Source organism: Myxocyprinus asiaticus, chromosome 18 (genome assembly GCF_019703515.2).
Source record: "Myxocyprinus asiaticus isolate MX2 ecotype Aquarium Trade chromosome 18, UBuf_Myxa_2, whole genome shotgun sequence".
Taxonomy (NCBI): Eukaryota; Metazoa; Chordata; class Actinopteri; order Cypriniformes; family Catostomidae; genus Myxocyprinus; species Myxocyprinus asiaticus.
The window spans coordinates 47,608,979-47,622,345 of record NC_059361.1 but is presented as its reverse complement, the minus strand read 5'-3'; the positions used below and the strand labels follow the sequence as shown (position 1 = coordinate 47,622,345).

Genomic DNA, 13,367 nt, shown 5'->3' with positions numbered 1-13,367 from the left:
ACCTTATTTAACAAAAGTATTGATTTAATGACAAGTGGAACTACAAACTCAAGTAAATGATTTAAGTGGTATGATCATTGACAAAACTAACATTTAATTTATCCTGAATATATGTCAGTGTCCACATCTTCATCATTATTGTTTAAGGGTTAAAGTATTTTTTGGAGCATTTTACCATTTGACATGTCAACATGATCTAACCTTGCCATGTCATTTAAAAAGGTCAGATTTTCTAATATTTATAAGAGAGACAACCTCTGTGGTGTCATTTCCTGTGTTATGGTTTTACATAGGGATGTCCCGATACCATTTTTTTTGAGACAGAGTACAGGAGTCTGATACTTTTTTTTTGTTTTGTTTTTTCTTAACTGCATATCAACAGTTTTTCAATTTTATCACCAAAATGGTGTTTAAATAAATTCATTAAAACTTTAAATCAAAGCATAATTAATTTTAAACATGATATTGTATTATTTTTATCAAATGAAGTGCTTTTATTCAGAACCTCGCAGCACAATCTAAAATACATCGGAGTTATATTTTATCAAATAAAGTGCTGCATAACAGAGCATCACAGATGTGAGATGCTCTATGCTCATGATGGTGTTTCCGTATATTAGCCAAGGAGGAGCTTTAAAAGGGACGTGTTGTGCAGCCTGCATCACACACCACTGTCTCCACACATTCACAATGCTCACGTTTGCAGCGCGTCGCTCATGCAAACTATGTACACTGATCAGCCACTGACAGGTGAAGTGAAAAACATGGATTATCTCGTTACAATGGCACCTGTCAAGGGGTGGTATATATTAGGCAGCAAGTGAACAGTTAGTTTTTGAATTTCATGTAATGTAAGCAGGAAAAATGGGCCAGCGTAAGGATCTGAGCGACTTTGACGCAGTCGTCTAGCACTCACAATTTGGCCCTTGTCAGAGCATCTCCAAAACGGCAGGACTTGTGGGGTGTTCCCGGTATGCAGTGGTTAGTACCTACCAAAAGTGGTCCAAGGAAGGACAACTGCTGAACCGGCGACAGGGTCATGGGCGCCAAAGGCTCATTGATGCGCGTGGGGAGCAAGGCTCACCCGCCTGGTGTGATCCCACAGAAGAGCTACTGTAGCAAAAATATCAAAATTATTTACAATACAGAGAAATTGAATACATGTTTACCATAGAAGGGGTGTATTCAAGTCATCTGTATGAAATGTATTTTCGAAAAAAATAAACAAAATGAGCAACATGTCATAGACTCTTATATACTGTACCCCGTGATGGATAGATAGATAGATAGATAGATAGATTATATATATATATTCAGTTGGATGTTTCATGTTTTCTGTATTTTCAGGTAAACTGCAGACAGTTGCAGAGAAGGAAGTGAAAGGAGCAGTTTACTCGATGGTGGAGTTTAATGGCAAACTGCTGGCTAGCATCAACAGCACTGTGAGTCCACTGACGCTCATGTGATGGTTTAATCAAACACATGTTCTGTACACTAGCAGTGGTCTGTGTGTGTGTGTGTGCGCAGGTGCGTCTGTACGAGTGGACGGCGGAGAAGGAGCTGCGCACTGAGTGTAATCACTATAACAACATCATGGCCCTGTATCTGAAGACTAAAGGTGATTTCATACTGGTGGGAGATCTGATGCGCTCGGTGCTGCTTCTGGCGTACAAACCCATGGAGGGCAGCTTTGAAGAGGTGAACAGTCCTGCCATTTTTTACATTTCATTAAATTCATGTTGTAATTATGCTGTTGTAATTTCATCAGATCGCTCGTGATTTCAATCCTAACTGGATGAGTGCTGTAGAAATCCTGGATGATGATAACTTTCTGGGAGCAGAGAATGCTTTCAACCTGTTCGTCTGCCAGAAAGACGGGTAATGACTGTGGCTGCAACAGCAGTAAATTGCAATTGTGATTGATTTGTTGGGTAAATGTGCTGTGTACAGTGTTAACCTTGTCAACTTAATTACTGACAAATGTTTGTCAAACAGTTTATTGATTTTGTTAACGAAGAAGAGACTAAAAAGACGCATCATGACAATAATCAGACGGTTTTTTTATTCAAACATGCTGTTGAAAAAAATATTGCAAGATATTAACAATGTACTAACACTTTTTTTTTTATATTAATTTTTAGTATTTTTTTTTTTTTTCAAGAAAGAGATATCTACGAAAAATTGAGTGAAATCAAGTCATAATATGTTGTGTATTTCCCACCTGAACACCTGTTCAATGAACTTTACTAACGGGTTAATTGCCTCACTGAAAAACATCCTATATGTGTGACATTATAAACATAAACCTCATATTACAACTTACATCTGCACAGACATTGAAACCAATAAACAAGTGAACTAGAACTAAGTTATGCGCTAGTCAGAATGCGTAACTTGTGCTGTGAATATGCAGTTTCTTTAAAAACTCGCTACATGTAATGTAATGTCCTTAACTGTCTAAATGTGAGGAATTAACAACAGAGTAACCTCTAAAAGTAGCTAATACTTAACTATATTCATTATACGCAATTGTTTCTGGAGCTAACATTTTCACGACAATTTTCTAATGTTATAATTATATTGCCAAATTGATAAGCTATTTTTAGAGTATTTTTTCTCCCACTTCCTGCAAGAAAATTCACACCCGAATTACCTAGTTTATTTTTTTTACAAACACCAAGGTCATGTAGTAATTTAATTACCGTCCAAATCCACATCTCCGAGTTTATTATCCAAAAGTCATTTTTTAAATCCTTTTTGACCACTGCTAAGAGCTGTACGGTTGTACTGCGTGGTAACAGCTCTGGTCATAATGTACAGTTGTGAACAATGGAGGATTGTGTAACAAAAATGTTTGAAATAATTCACAATAATAAAATGACATCGCTGCTCTACCACAGTGAGCAGGATCTCTTAAGAAAAACGAGAGCCAGATCACGTAAACTTTTGAAATGGACCATTATTATGGCAGCAACATGTAATAAAATTTTATCCCATTTTAATATAGAAACATGTAATATACATTTATACAAAGGGCTTGCATGTCTACCCGTTTATTTGGGTAAACTAGTCCCAGAAATGTGGCCTTTTTAAAAAAAAAAAACAAACAAAAAAAAAAAAAACACTTCAACGGATAATTCCAAACGATGTCCGTCATTTTGATAGATAAAACGTAAGAAAAACATTTTAACTATAGGATCTAAATTTTTATTTTAACTATCTTTACTGTCCGTGATATGTCTGGCTTCTTTCTCCCTGCATGCGCTTAAAAGAGAAATGAAGCATGTGTACTCCCATTGACAGATTTTTTCGGCTTGCATTGTCAAACAGTCTTGTCCCTACAGTTTCTAGATTAGTTTAATTGCTCTTCGCAAGAATTTTGGCTTGTGCCGTATGTGAAAATGTACACTGTAAATGTCCGCTGCGCTTTGCAGTGCAGTTCGAGGATACATGCATACATACAGAACTTGTCTTGAAAAATACCGATACGTAGCTACACCTGGCTTCTCCTGATACCCTTTGCTTTGCCGTAGCGTATGCTATTGATATGGTCAAATTTAAGTCTGAAATAAAATCTTTATTTTATGGATTTAAATAAGATTAATATATGTAATGCAAATAACAATATAAGCACAGAACTTTAATGTTAGTACCTTAAATCACATTACACATTAATGTGTGCAACCGTCAACACTTTCAACAGAATTGTTTTTCTTTAATCTTGTCATTGAAACTGTTTGGCTTTTCAGATCTGGACTTTTTGTTATTAACATTTTCTTTCACACAAAGTTTGAATTTTTTTATGTGTTTTATAGCAATTCACTGTGCAAGACATTTGATTCATCGAAGAAATAATAGACCGATTATCTAAACAGTTATTATACAGAATGAACCGATGGAGGATAACCAGCTTCACTATTTCTATTTCTCTAAATAATTCCTATCTATTAATTCTGAGAGATGTTCAGAATATTGTTGATTAAAGAGAACACATAATGACCCCGTGTCCACCTGGTTTTTAGATGTATCTCGGGTTATCCGATCACATGTGGTCAGTTGAGACACATTGCTGTTTACACATGGTCGCTTAAATGCGTCTCCTGTGACCACTTGTGTAGGGATTTGGAGGGGAGGGTCTCTGTTTCATGATGACATACATCAGTCACACTGTCAATGTGTTACTGCATGATGATAAAGCACAACAAAGTCAGAAAAGACAAAGAAAGCACGGGAAAAAAACAGCGCACTGTTTCTCCCAGATGCGAAAATTTAATCTAAGCACAAAAGCAATATGTCAAGCAGAATTATCCATTATTTTAGTGTTTTATCTGTATTAAAGGAGCTTCAGGTGTTCGTACTTCTCATCTGTGTTGATATCAGACACACTAAAGTAGATCCATGAAGCTCTTATGATTGTGTATGTGTCTGCTTTTTAATTAAAAAAGGCCGAGGTGTCCGATCGGACGGTTATTTCCTTTTAAAACGCTCTTAAACGGCAAAGTTTAAACTCTTTTTCACTCTGATTGACAGGTGAGGGGCGGCGCTTCACTTCTGCCAGGACACATGCAGGATGGATTAGCATTTACACCTCAAATGTGATGTGCTCTTATTCATTTTTGACCACATTCGTATCACAAAATGTTTTAGACCTCGTTTATACCTGTATTTAGGGCTGACCACATGTGATCGGATCACCCGAAACGCATCTTAATACCAGGTGGAAACGGGGCCAATGAATGCGGTACAGTGAATTACAGATAATAAAGTAAACATTTCTCTCTTCCTGCAGGGCGGCGACTACAGATGAGGAGCGGCAGCACCTGCAGGAGGTGGGCTTGTTTCATCTCGGCGAGTTTGTCAATGTGTTTTCACACGGTTCTCTAGTTCTGCAGAACCTCGGCGAGAGCTCCACACCAACCCAGGGTTCAGTGCTGTTCGGCACAGTCAACGGAATGATTGGTGAATTTGTTTTACCTTTAAATACACACGGTACCTGTTCTAAAATCCAGCAGCGAGTGCATTAACACCACTTTGATGTTCACTTTTCAGGTTTGGTGACGTCACTGTCCGAGGGCTGGTACAGTTTAATGATGGATCTTCAGAACAGACTCAATAAAGTCATCAAAAGTGTCGGCAAGATCGAGCACAGCTTATATCCTTCAACAAACTGTGTGTGTGTTTATATGGTGAATGAAGTCTCTTCTGCATAAACCATATGTGTGTAGTCCTTGACTCTAGTGCCACCTGGAGGTCATTCCACACAGAACGCAAGACCGAGCAGGCCACAGGGTTCATAGATGGAGATCTGATCGAGAGTTTCCTGGATCTGGGTCGTGCTAAGATGCAGGAGGTGGTGAGCACACTGCAGGTAAGCACGCTAAAATTCACACACACACATCTCTGCAGCATCGCGTGTAGAAAATAGGGCTGTATTAGGGGAGTAAGGGAATATAAGTCACTTTTATGGCAGTTGTTAGTTTTTTCAGAACAAATACCATTTATTTGTTTTTTATAAACCAGTTACATTTAAACAACCACGCTTATGAGGACCATGGTTTTACGAGTGAAAACCATGATCTTACATAATACCATCTCAATACTATGCAAGAACTGCTGTGAATTTTCATAAGGGCAAGAGCAAAGCAGAATTTAACAAAAGTGCTTTAAAACCTGGACCTCCATGAAATATGGACGAAGCTATGAGCTTTTCTCTTCTGTAAATGTTCAGTTCTAATGCTTACCAGCTTTGATTAAAGGCAGAAGTTAATTCAATAATTAAGAGCCTGATGAAAGGAAAATATGAGTAGCCCTACATCAGTTAGGTGTTTATTAAGTTTATACAGATTTTATTGTTAATCAGTGTTGGGTGAGTCACTCAAAAGTGTTTCACTAATAATTACTACTCAAAAACATACATATTACTGACTTTACTGATTACTTCATCTGCATCCCAACTCAAAATCAATGCTTTACTGTCAATTTATACTTGTAGTTTTTATAGTTTGAATTTCATGCTAACATTGACAATTTGAAAGCTGAGACTTTATTAAAAACGTTACAAATTCAAGTTTTACCAGGGCGTGCTGAGTGACTCCAGCCAGGTCTCCTAAGCAACCAAATTGGCCCGGTTGCTAGGGAGGGTAGAGTCACATGGGGTAACCTCCTCGTGGTAGCTATAATGTGGTCAGTTCTCGGTGGAGCGCGTGGTGAGTTGAGCGTGGATGCCGCAGTGGATGGCGTGAAGCCTCCACATGTGCTATGTCTCCATGGCAACACGCTCAACAAGCCACGTGATAAGATGTGCGGGTTGACGGTCTCAGACGCGAAAGCAACTGGGATTCGTACTGCGCCATCCGGATTGAGGCGAATCACTACGTGACCACGAGGACTTAAAAAGCACATTGGGAATTGGGCATTCCAAATTGGGAGAAAAAGGGGAAAAATCAAAAAAGCATTCAAATTTTAAGGTGACTCCATGCGAGGGTCGGACGTGTGAGCGGCAAGCTCTGCGCACTTTGCTAGTTTTTACTACTTTTTATGTCATAAACTAGTGAGATTCGATGCACCCTGATTCTTAACAGTTTTATGGAGACAATATGTCAAAGAATTCAAAATTCTGGGGCGCTGGAGGTATTAAAAGACACTTACGTGCTCAAGCTGATACCCCAGACAGGCCCGTAGACCAGGGACTCACTTTGGATGGTGCGGTGGGAGAAATTCAGCATCAGCTGTCCAGTATGTCTGTAATGCTGACAAAAGTCATCGCAGACTTAGAGGATTTGGCTGTAATATGTCGATCAATCACTTCCATGGAGGCGAAATTCTCTGATTAGCTGCTAATCCGCTAGCAACCAAGACAGACTTGCAGCACATTTGGGAAAAACTGGAGGATTTGGAGAATCGTAATCAACAAAACAACGTCCGAATTGTTGGAATTCCTGAGTATGAAGAAGGTCGAGATATGGTGAAATTCCTAGACGAGCTCTTCCCGAGTCTGCTCAACATAACAGGCCATAAGATGGAAATCGAGCGAGCTCACAGAGTCCCGGCTCGCAGATCCACCAAGGGAGACAGGCCCCGATCAGTTCTGGCCAAATTTCTGAGATCATCCAAAAAAGATCTTGTGTTTACACGAGGTGAGGAGTAAAGAAAAGCTTTCTTGGAAGAACCACAGCATTTTCTTGTTCCCAGACTTTGCGAATTCGAAAAGAGAGAAACGTTATCGATTCAAGGAATGCAAGAAAGTCTTACATCAACGGAAGATCGCATTTGCACTGATGTTTCCGGCCAACCTGAGTATAGATGCTAAGGATGGCCGTAGAGAATTTACATGCCCACAGCAAGCTCTGTCCTTCATAAAAACATTGGCGGGAGTAAGCCCTTTGGTGATTTTCATGTTGCTGTTTAGTGGGCTTAACTCACTGAACATACACCATTTAGGAAGCTGGGCGCCGCCTTTGTTTCTTTTTGTGCTGGTTCCGCCTAGTGGCTGGAGTTTGTTTTGTGTAATATAATTTCTTCGGGATAGCTTGTGGATAAATCTGCACATTTTTGGTGCTTATGCCTCCTGTGGCCTAAAGTTTGTTTTGTGGAACATCTCTTGCAGGACATTGGAGTGATTGGGTCTTTTGTTGCACTCATTTATCGGTCGAATGGGCTGGCTTACTGAGCATTCGTTTGACTGTCCGTGGAAACTGAACTGGTTCCGCTAGCGGCTGGAGCTTGTTCTGTGGAGGAACAGTTATGTGGATGAAGCTACATGTTTTGTGTTTATTCTGCTAATTGGCTAGAGTTTGTTTTATAGATTATTTTCTGTTATGTAATTCTGTTTCACAAAATCTGTATAGAAACACCAGACTTGGGCTATCCGACGGCAAAGCTGTCGCTAGGGATGCACCGATCCGATACCTGGATCGGTATCGGCTCCGATACTGACGTTTTTAGATGGATCGGGTATCGGTCCGACGAGCCCGATCCAAATCCGATACTGTGTGTTAGTCATGTTTGTTCCTGTCAAGCTCCAAAAATGTCATAAAAGAACCATAAAAACACCATTGAAGTAGTTAATATGACTTGTGCATTTTATTCAAAGCCACTTGAAGACATGTGATAGCTCTGTGAATCACAAAAGGCTGTGTTTAATAAGTAAATATATAATATGCACGTGCAGCGCCAGCACGTTATTGAATAGCGTTGCTCTGTTTACACTTACACTCGCGGCTATTTTTAGCCTTCAACGTGTTGCGTAAACATTTGAGCACTACTCACGAACAACATCTCAGATGTAGATGCTCAATAGTTAGGTTCACTTATAATATGCATTTAGAATGGTGCCGGAGGTGCATTTTACCAGAATTTGAATAAGAAGCTAATTAAACTACTGTGAACTTGCTTACTAACAGACACATACAGGACTTCCTGGAGAGTTCAGAATGTCAAAATAAAAGCCTGAGGGTTTTAAAGTTAAATGTGCAGGATTTAAATATATTACTGTTGTATTTAAAATTCTAAAAGTCAATAATAATAATGTATAATTATTTTTATTATTATTATTATTATTTGTTTACAAATTATAACAATATTTAAATTTAATGGGTTCCAAAAAATAACTGTGTGAATGAAAAGTGAGCTGATATCTTACAACTAAATTGAATAAAAAAAGAGATCCGAATCCATTAAAGTCCAGATACAAGTTGAATGTTTTTTGCAAAAAAAAAAAAAAAAGACTGCCGCCTTAGACTGGAATTACTGTTAATTGTGCTGCAGCATTATCCAGTAGACTATTTAACAATAAAGTTTTTCTTAATAGTTTGTACATTTATATTGAAATAATGTGTAGTTAGAGGTTTGTGTTTCTTTACATATAATTAGCATCACTCAGTGAGGTGTATATATATTCTAAACTTATTATGAAAAAAAAACAACACTGTATCGGATCGGTATCGGCCGGTACTGAGATTTCAGATATTGGATCGGAAGAGAAAAAGTGGTATCGGTGCATCCCTAGTTGTCACGGGGACTCTCGTAGGCATACATGTACTGTTTGAGTTTAGAGGGATGGACGCCGGTTGGCGCTGTTGTGCGCGGGGTTAGTGTGCACATTTTTCTTTTTTAGTTTGTTTGGTTTGGGGGGAGGTTTGGGGTTTGATTTGTTACACTAATGTTGGAATGTGGTCTTTATAATATTGTTTTTGACACACAATCTATTTTTCTCATATATCAAATGTTAATATGAGTGGATTGTCTCTCTCCACGTGGAATGTGAATGGGTTGGGGCACCCCACAAAAAGAAGGAAGGTTATTTCTTAAACGTAAGAAATATAATATAGTGTTTCTTCAAGAAACGCATCTTTCCCCGCAGGAAGCTGAAAATTTGGGAAGATATGGGGTGGACATATTTTCTTTAGTGCTGGCTCAAGTAAGAGCAGGGGAGTCATTACACGAAGTAAACATCTACAGTTCAAATGTCTCAAACAGTTTAAATATAAATTAGGAAGAGTCATTATTGTTTTAGCAGAAATTCAGGGGCATCTTGAAGGGATGTTGCAAGCCGCTGGCACCCCTCATGATATAATATTGGGAGGATACTTTAATCTTTTGATGGACTCAGTCCTTGATCGTACTGAAGCAAAAGTGCGTAAGCCCCCTAGACCAACATTGACGCTTCAAAGGATGTGTAAAAATCTTGGCCTTACTGATATTTGGAGACTCTTGAACCCATCTGGTAGGAACTATAAATTTATTTTCATCAGTCCATAAGATTTATTCTAGAATAGATTTTTATATATATATATATATATATATATATATATATATATATATCCAAGTCCCTCATTTCATCTGTTGTTGACTGCTCAATTGGAAACATCTTTGTCTTAGATCATGCCCTGGTGAGTTTAGAGGTGTTGCCACATATGGAGAAAAAGAAATCATATAGTTGCTGCTTTAATGTATCCCTTTTGCAAAATCCTGATTTTCAACAAATGTTAAATGCTGAAATTAAAGTTTATATGGAGACCAACTAGTCCTCAGTATCCTCTGTGGGCATGGCTTGGAAGGCACTTAAGGCAGTGGTCGGATCATACAGTATGCATCATTCACCAAAAAATCCAAAGCAAGAGAACTCGTGGAGTTGGAAGGGAATATTAAAAGTGCAGAGCTGAAGCACCGACTGACTCATTTTGATGGAGCGTGTCACATTTTTATGTTCATAAATATAAGTCTGGTTGCTCAAAAATAGTAATCCACTACAAATTACTTATCTGAAATTGTAAACACATTACTTCACTTAAATGTAAAGTTATAAGTAATGTGAAATGATTTTTTGCGAAACATTAAAAAAAAAAATCTATATATAAAATAATTTCCGCCTCTTTCATTGTAATTGTATCTTTAACTGTCACAGAAACACAGTCGTACACATGAACATGTTTTAAATATATTCTACATAATATTACACTATGTAACACGATTTTTGTTCCTGGGTAGTAAGTGTTATTTCCTATATATGCCTCAAAAGTATAGAAAATGGCTATTATTCCCCACAAACTTTGCTTTTGTGACCAGGACAGTGATATTTTGAAATGTACCTATTTCCGATGAGAAAACGGGCGAATTGTTGTCTTTTCATTCACATAAAGTCAGAAAAAAACATATGAATCCAAAATCCTTTTTTTGTCTGTGGTCCTACGAAGACACTGGCTTTGACCTTTGTCTCAGACAGCTTAGGGAAGAAGTCTGGAAGGTACTTGAAGGCTGCCGACTCCTTATCTAGAGCTCTGACAAATTGTTTCATAAGGCCCAATTTGATGTGCAGTGGTGGCATCAGCACCTTCCGGGGGTCCACCAGTGGCTCCCACTTGACGTTGTTCCTCCCCACAGAGAACTCGGTCCACTGTGACCAATCCCGCCGGTGTCCCTGCTGTCCCAAAGGCAAAGATAGCAGGGAAACTTGTTAAAACCGCCTTGGAGACCCATCAGGAATGTCACCATTTTGAAGTCTCTTATGACCAATTAGTTAAAAACACTTACTACCCATGAACAAATTTTTTTTAGAAATAAGTGTAACCAATGTAATGTACTTAAAAGTAATTAATTTAATTGAAAATCAGTAACTGTAATCTGAATACAAGAATTTAAATTGTAATGTGTTATACTACTTTTTGACTAAAAAGTAATCAATTACATCCAACACTGGTCAGTACTAATGTTTGACGCCACCTGTAAGGTTAACTGAAAAAACCTTAAGTTTCTCAACAAAGCCGTTTAAAGCTGAAGTGTGTATTTTCAGCATTACTAACTCCACCGAACAGAATTGCAAAAATAAATGTTTTCAAAACAACTTTCTGAGTACGCCCTTCGCCTGCAGTTGTTCAAACTGTCAGTAAGTCCCGCCCTCAAACTCATGCCATTGGTTGAGTAACGTTGATGGGGCAGGTCACTAAAAATAAACATGAATACCACAAAGACAGTGTTTACAGTTTTCAATAAAATGAATCTATGAATTGCTTACTGATAGTTGTATCTGCATATCAAGCAGGGATTGAAGATGGTGTTTTAACACTGGAAAAAGTTACATACTTCAGCTTTAATGTTCTTTTGTCATGTATCAAATATTCTGTAGTAATTCTCTGCTTGTGCAGTGCATATGTATGTTGTATTGTGACTAACAGTTAAAAACTCTGACTGTGTCCCTGAACCCCTTTTCACTTGCTCCTAAACAACATTATCATAGAGTCTTAGTCTAAATTCATAGTGACAAAAACCCAACTGATGCTTGTCACATGAATGTAGTGAATTCATAAATTCACTTGTCTTATATCCTGGCAGTAATATAAATTCAGGTTTTGATGTCACAGTTATTTTTGGGACTCACAGTGCTGTTGGTTTTGTTTGATCATAAGCAGTGCATTGTCATGTGAACATGTTTATGAATGTTTGTCTTTTTCAGATTGATGATGGCAGTGGAATGAAGCGGGAAGCTACGGTGGATGAGGTTATTAAGATCGTGGAAGAGCTCACACGAATCCACTAACCAATCTGAGCGTTCACACATCTGTACATAAATATAAATAAATCCGAGTGTGTGCACTTCACTCCTGCACAATGAATTGTGTTCTGTCACAGCTCACACACACATTCAAGGTGTCTGTCATATGAGTATAATTATGATAGATTTTATGTGAAGAATATCCCTGTCTGCTGGATGGAGGTTATATACTGTTCAATACTGAATCTCAATAGTTTTAGTAAAGCCTTTGTCATTGTGATTGTTTTTTTTTATTATTTTTTTATTTTGTTTTAAAAAAATAAAGTTTTCTTCAATACTTTCGACCTGTTGCGTTTTATGAAGTATGATGTATTAAATGCATTGAGGAATTCAGTGAATTACTGGCTGAATTCAGTCATTGCTTACCATAATGACATTCATATTAAATGAGAAATATTAGGCCTATATGCAGGAATGTGTATTTTTTTCTCCCCAGATTAATCTGGATTTGCAGAGTTTTTGAGCTAAAAATGTGACTCACGCGAGTCATGTAAATCCACAAAAAAACACAAAACAGGAAGGTATCTATTTCCAGACCACCACCTACAATTGTCAATTCTCAAAGTGCTTTTCACCCTAACAAGTTCCAGTTTAACTCTTACTTCATCTGACATTACAAACTGTCATTGTACCTTCCCATTTATTTTATTGAATCCAGAAAAATAAACGGATCACAATACAGTTGGCCGATCACATGCCTGCATATGTCTAGAGGCTGCGTCCATGAATGCGAGCTTTATTGTAACAATATCCAAATGGTTACCAATCATCACTGGCCCACTCAAATTGAGAAGTGAAATCTAGACCAGTGGTAAATATATTTATTGTTTTAGTTGGACTGTACAATTACAGTCCTTTCTAAATGTATGTTTTTTTAGATATTGCTCACGATTTATCTTACAGTATTATTGACATTAATCAAAACAAAGAATTACAACACAGTCTCTAAGACTGCACAAAGTGATGGACAGTTTGCCCAATGCTGAAAAGACTAGAGGGAACATGCTGACTACATTACTTCTGAATTGTGATCTGATACTGATTACAAATTATATGGCTTAAAATTGTAGTCAGAAATGTAATCTAATGGATTCATTTTTAAAGTAATCTAATCTGATTTCTTTTGGATTACTTCTGTCCTTATTTTTGTTTGTTTGATGTCACATGCATTTGAGTAGGATAAACTTGCACCATTTTGATAATGTTGCTTAAATGCATTAAAAACTTCATTAATATGAGATATGAGAATTGTTTTTTTGTGTGTGTTTTACTATAACTTTACTGCACTAATGCAGTTGGTTTGGCAATTATGTGAAAA

At 37.6% G+C, this 13,367-nt stretch overlaps 1 protein-coding gene across 1 annotated transcript in view; it reads left to right on the top strand.

The window, feature by feature from the left end:
• LOC127456167 (DNA damage-binding protein 1-like) overlaps positions 1-12,326 on the top strand; it is a 79,562-nt gene extending 67,236 nt beyond the window's left edge. The window contains exons 21-27 of the mRNA XM_051724516.1: positions 1,348-1,442; positions 1,528-1,698; positions 1,769-1,878; positions 4,790-4,959; positions 5,050-5,152; positions 5,245-5,368; positions 11,951-12,326. Coding sequence (XP_051580476.1) covers positions 1,348-1,442; positions 1,528-1,698; positions 1,769-1,878; positions 4,790-4,959; positions 5,050-5,152; positions 5,245-5,368; positions 11,951-12,034 — 857 coding nt within the window. The 3' untranslated portion in view covers positions 12,035-12,326. The remainder of the gene's footprint in view (positions 1-1,347; positions 1,443-1,527; positions 1,699-1,768; positions 1,879-4,789; positions 4,960-5,049; positions 5,153-5,244; positions 5,369-11,950) is intronic.
• Positions 12,327-13,367: the final 1,041 nt, after the last annotated feature.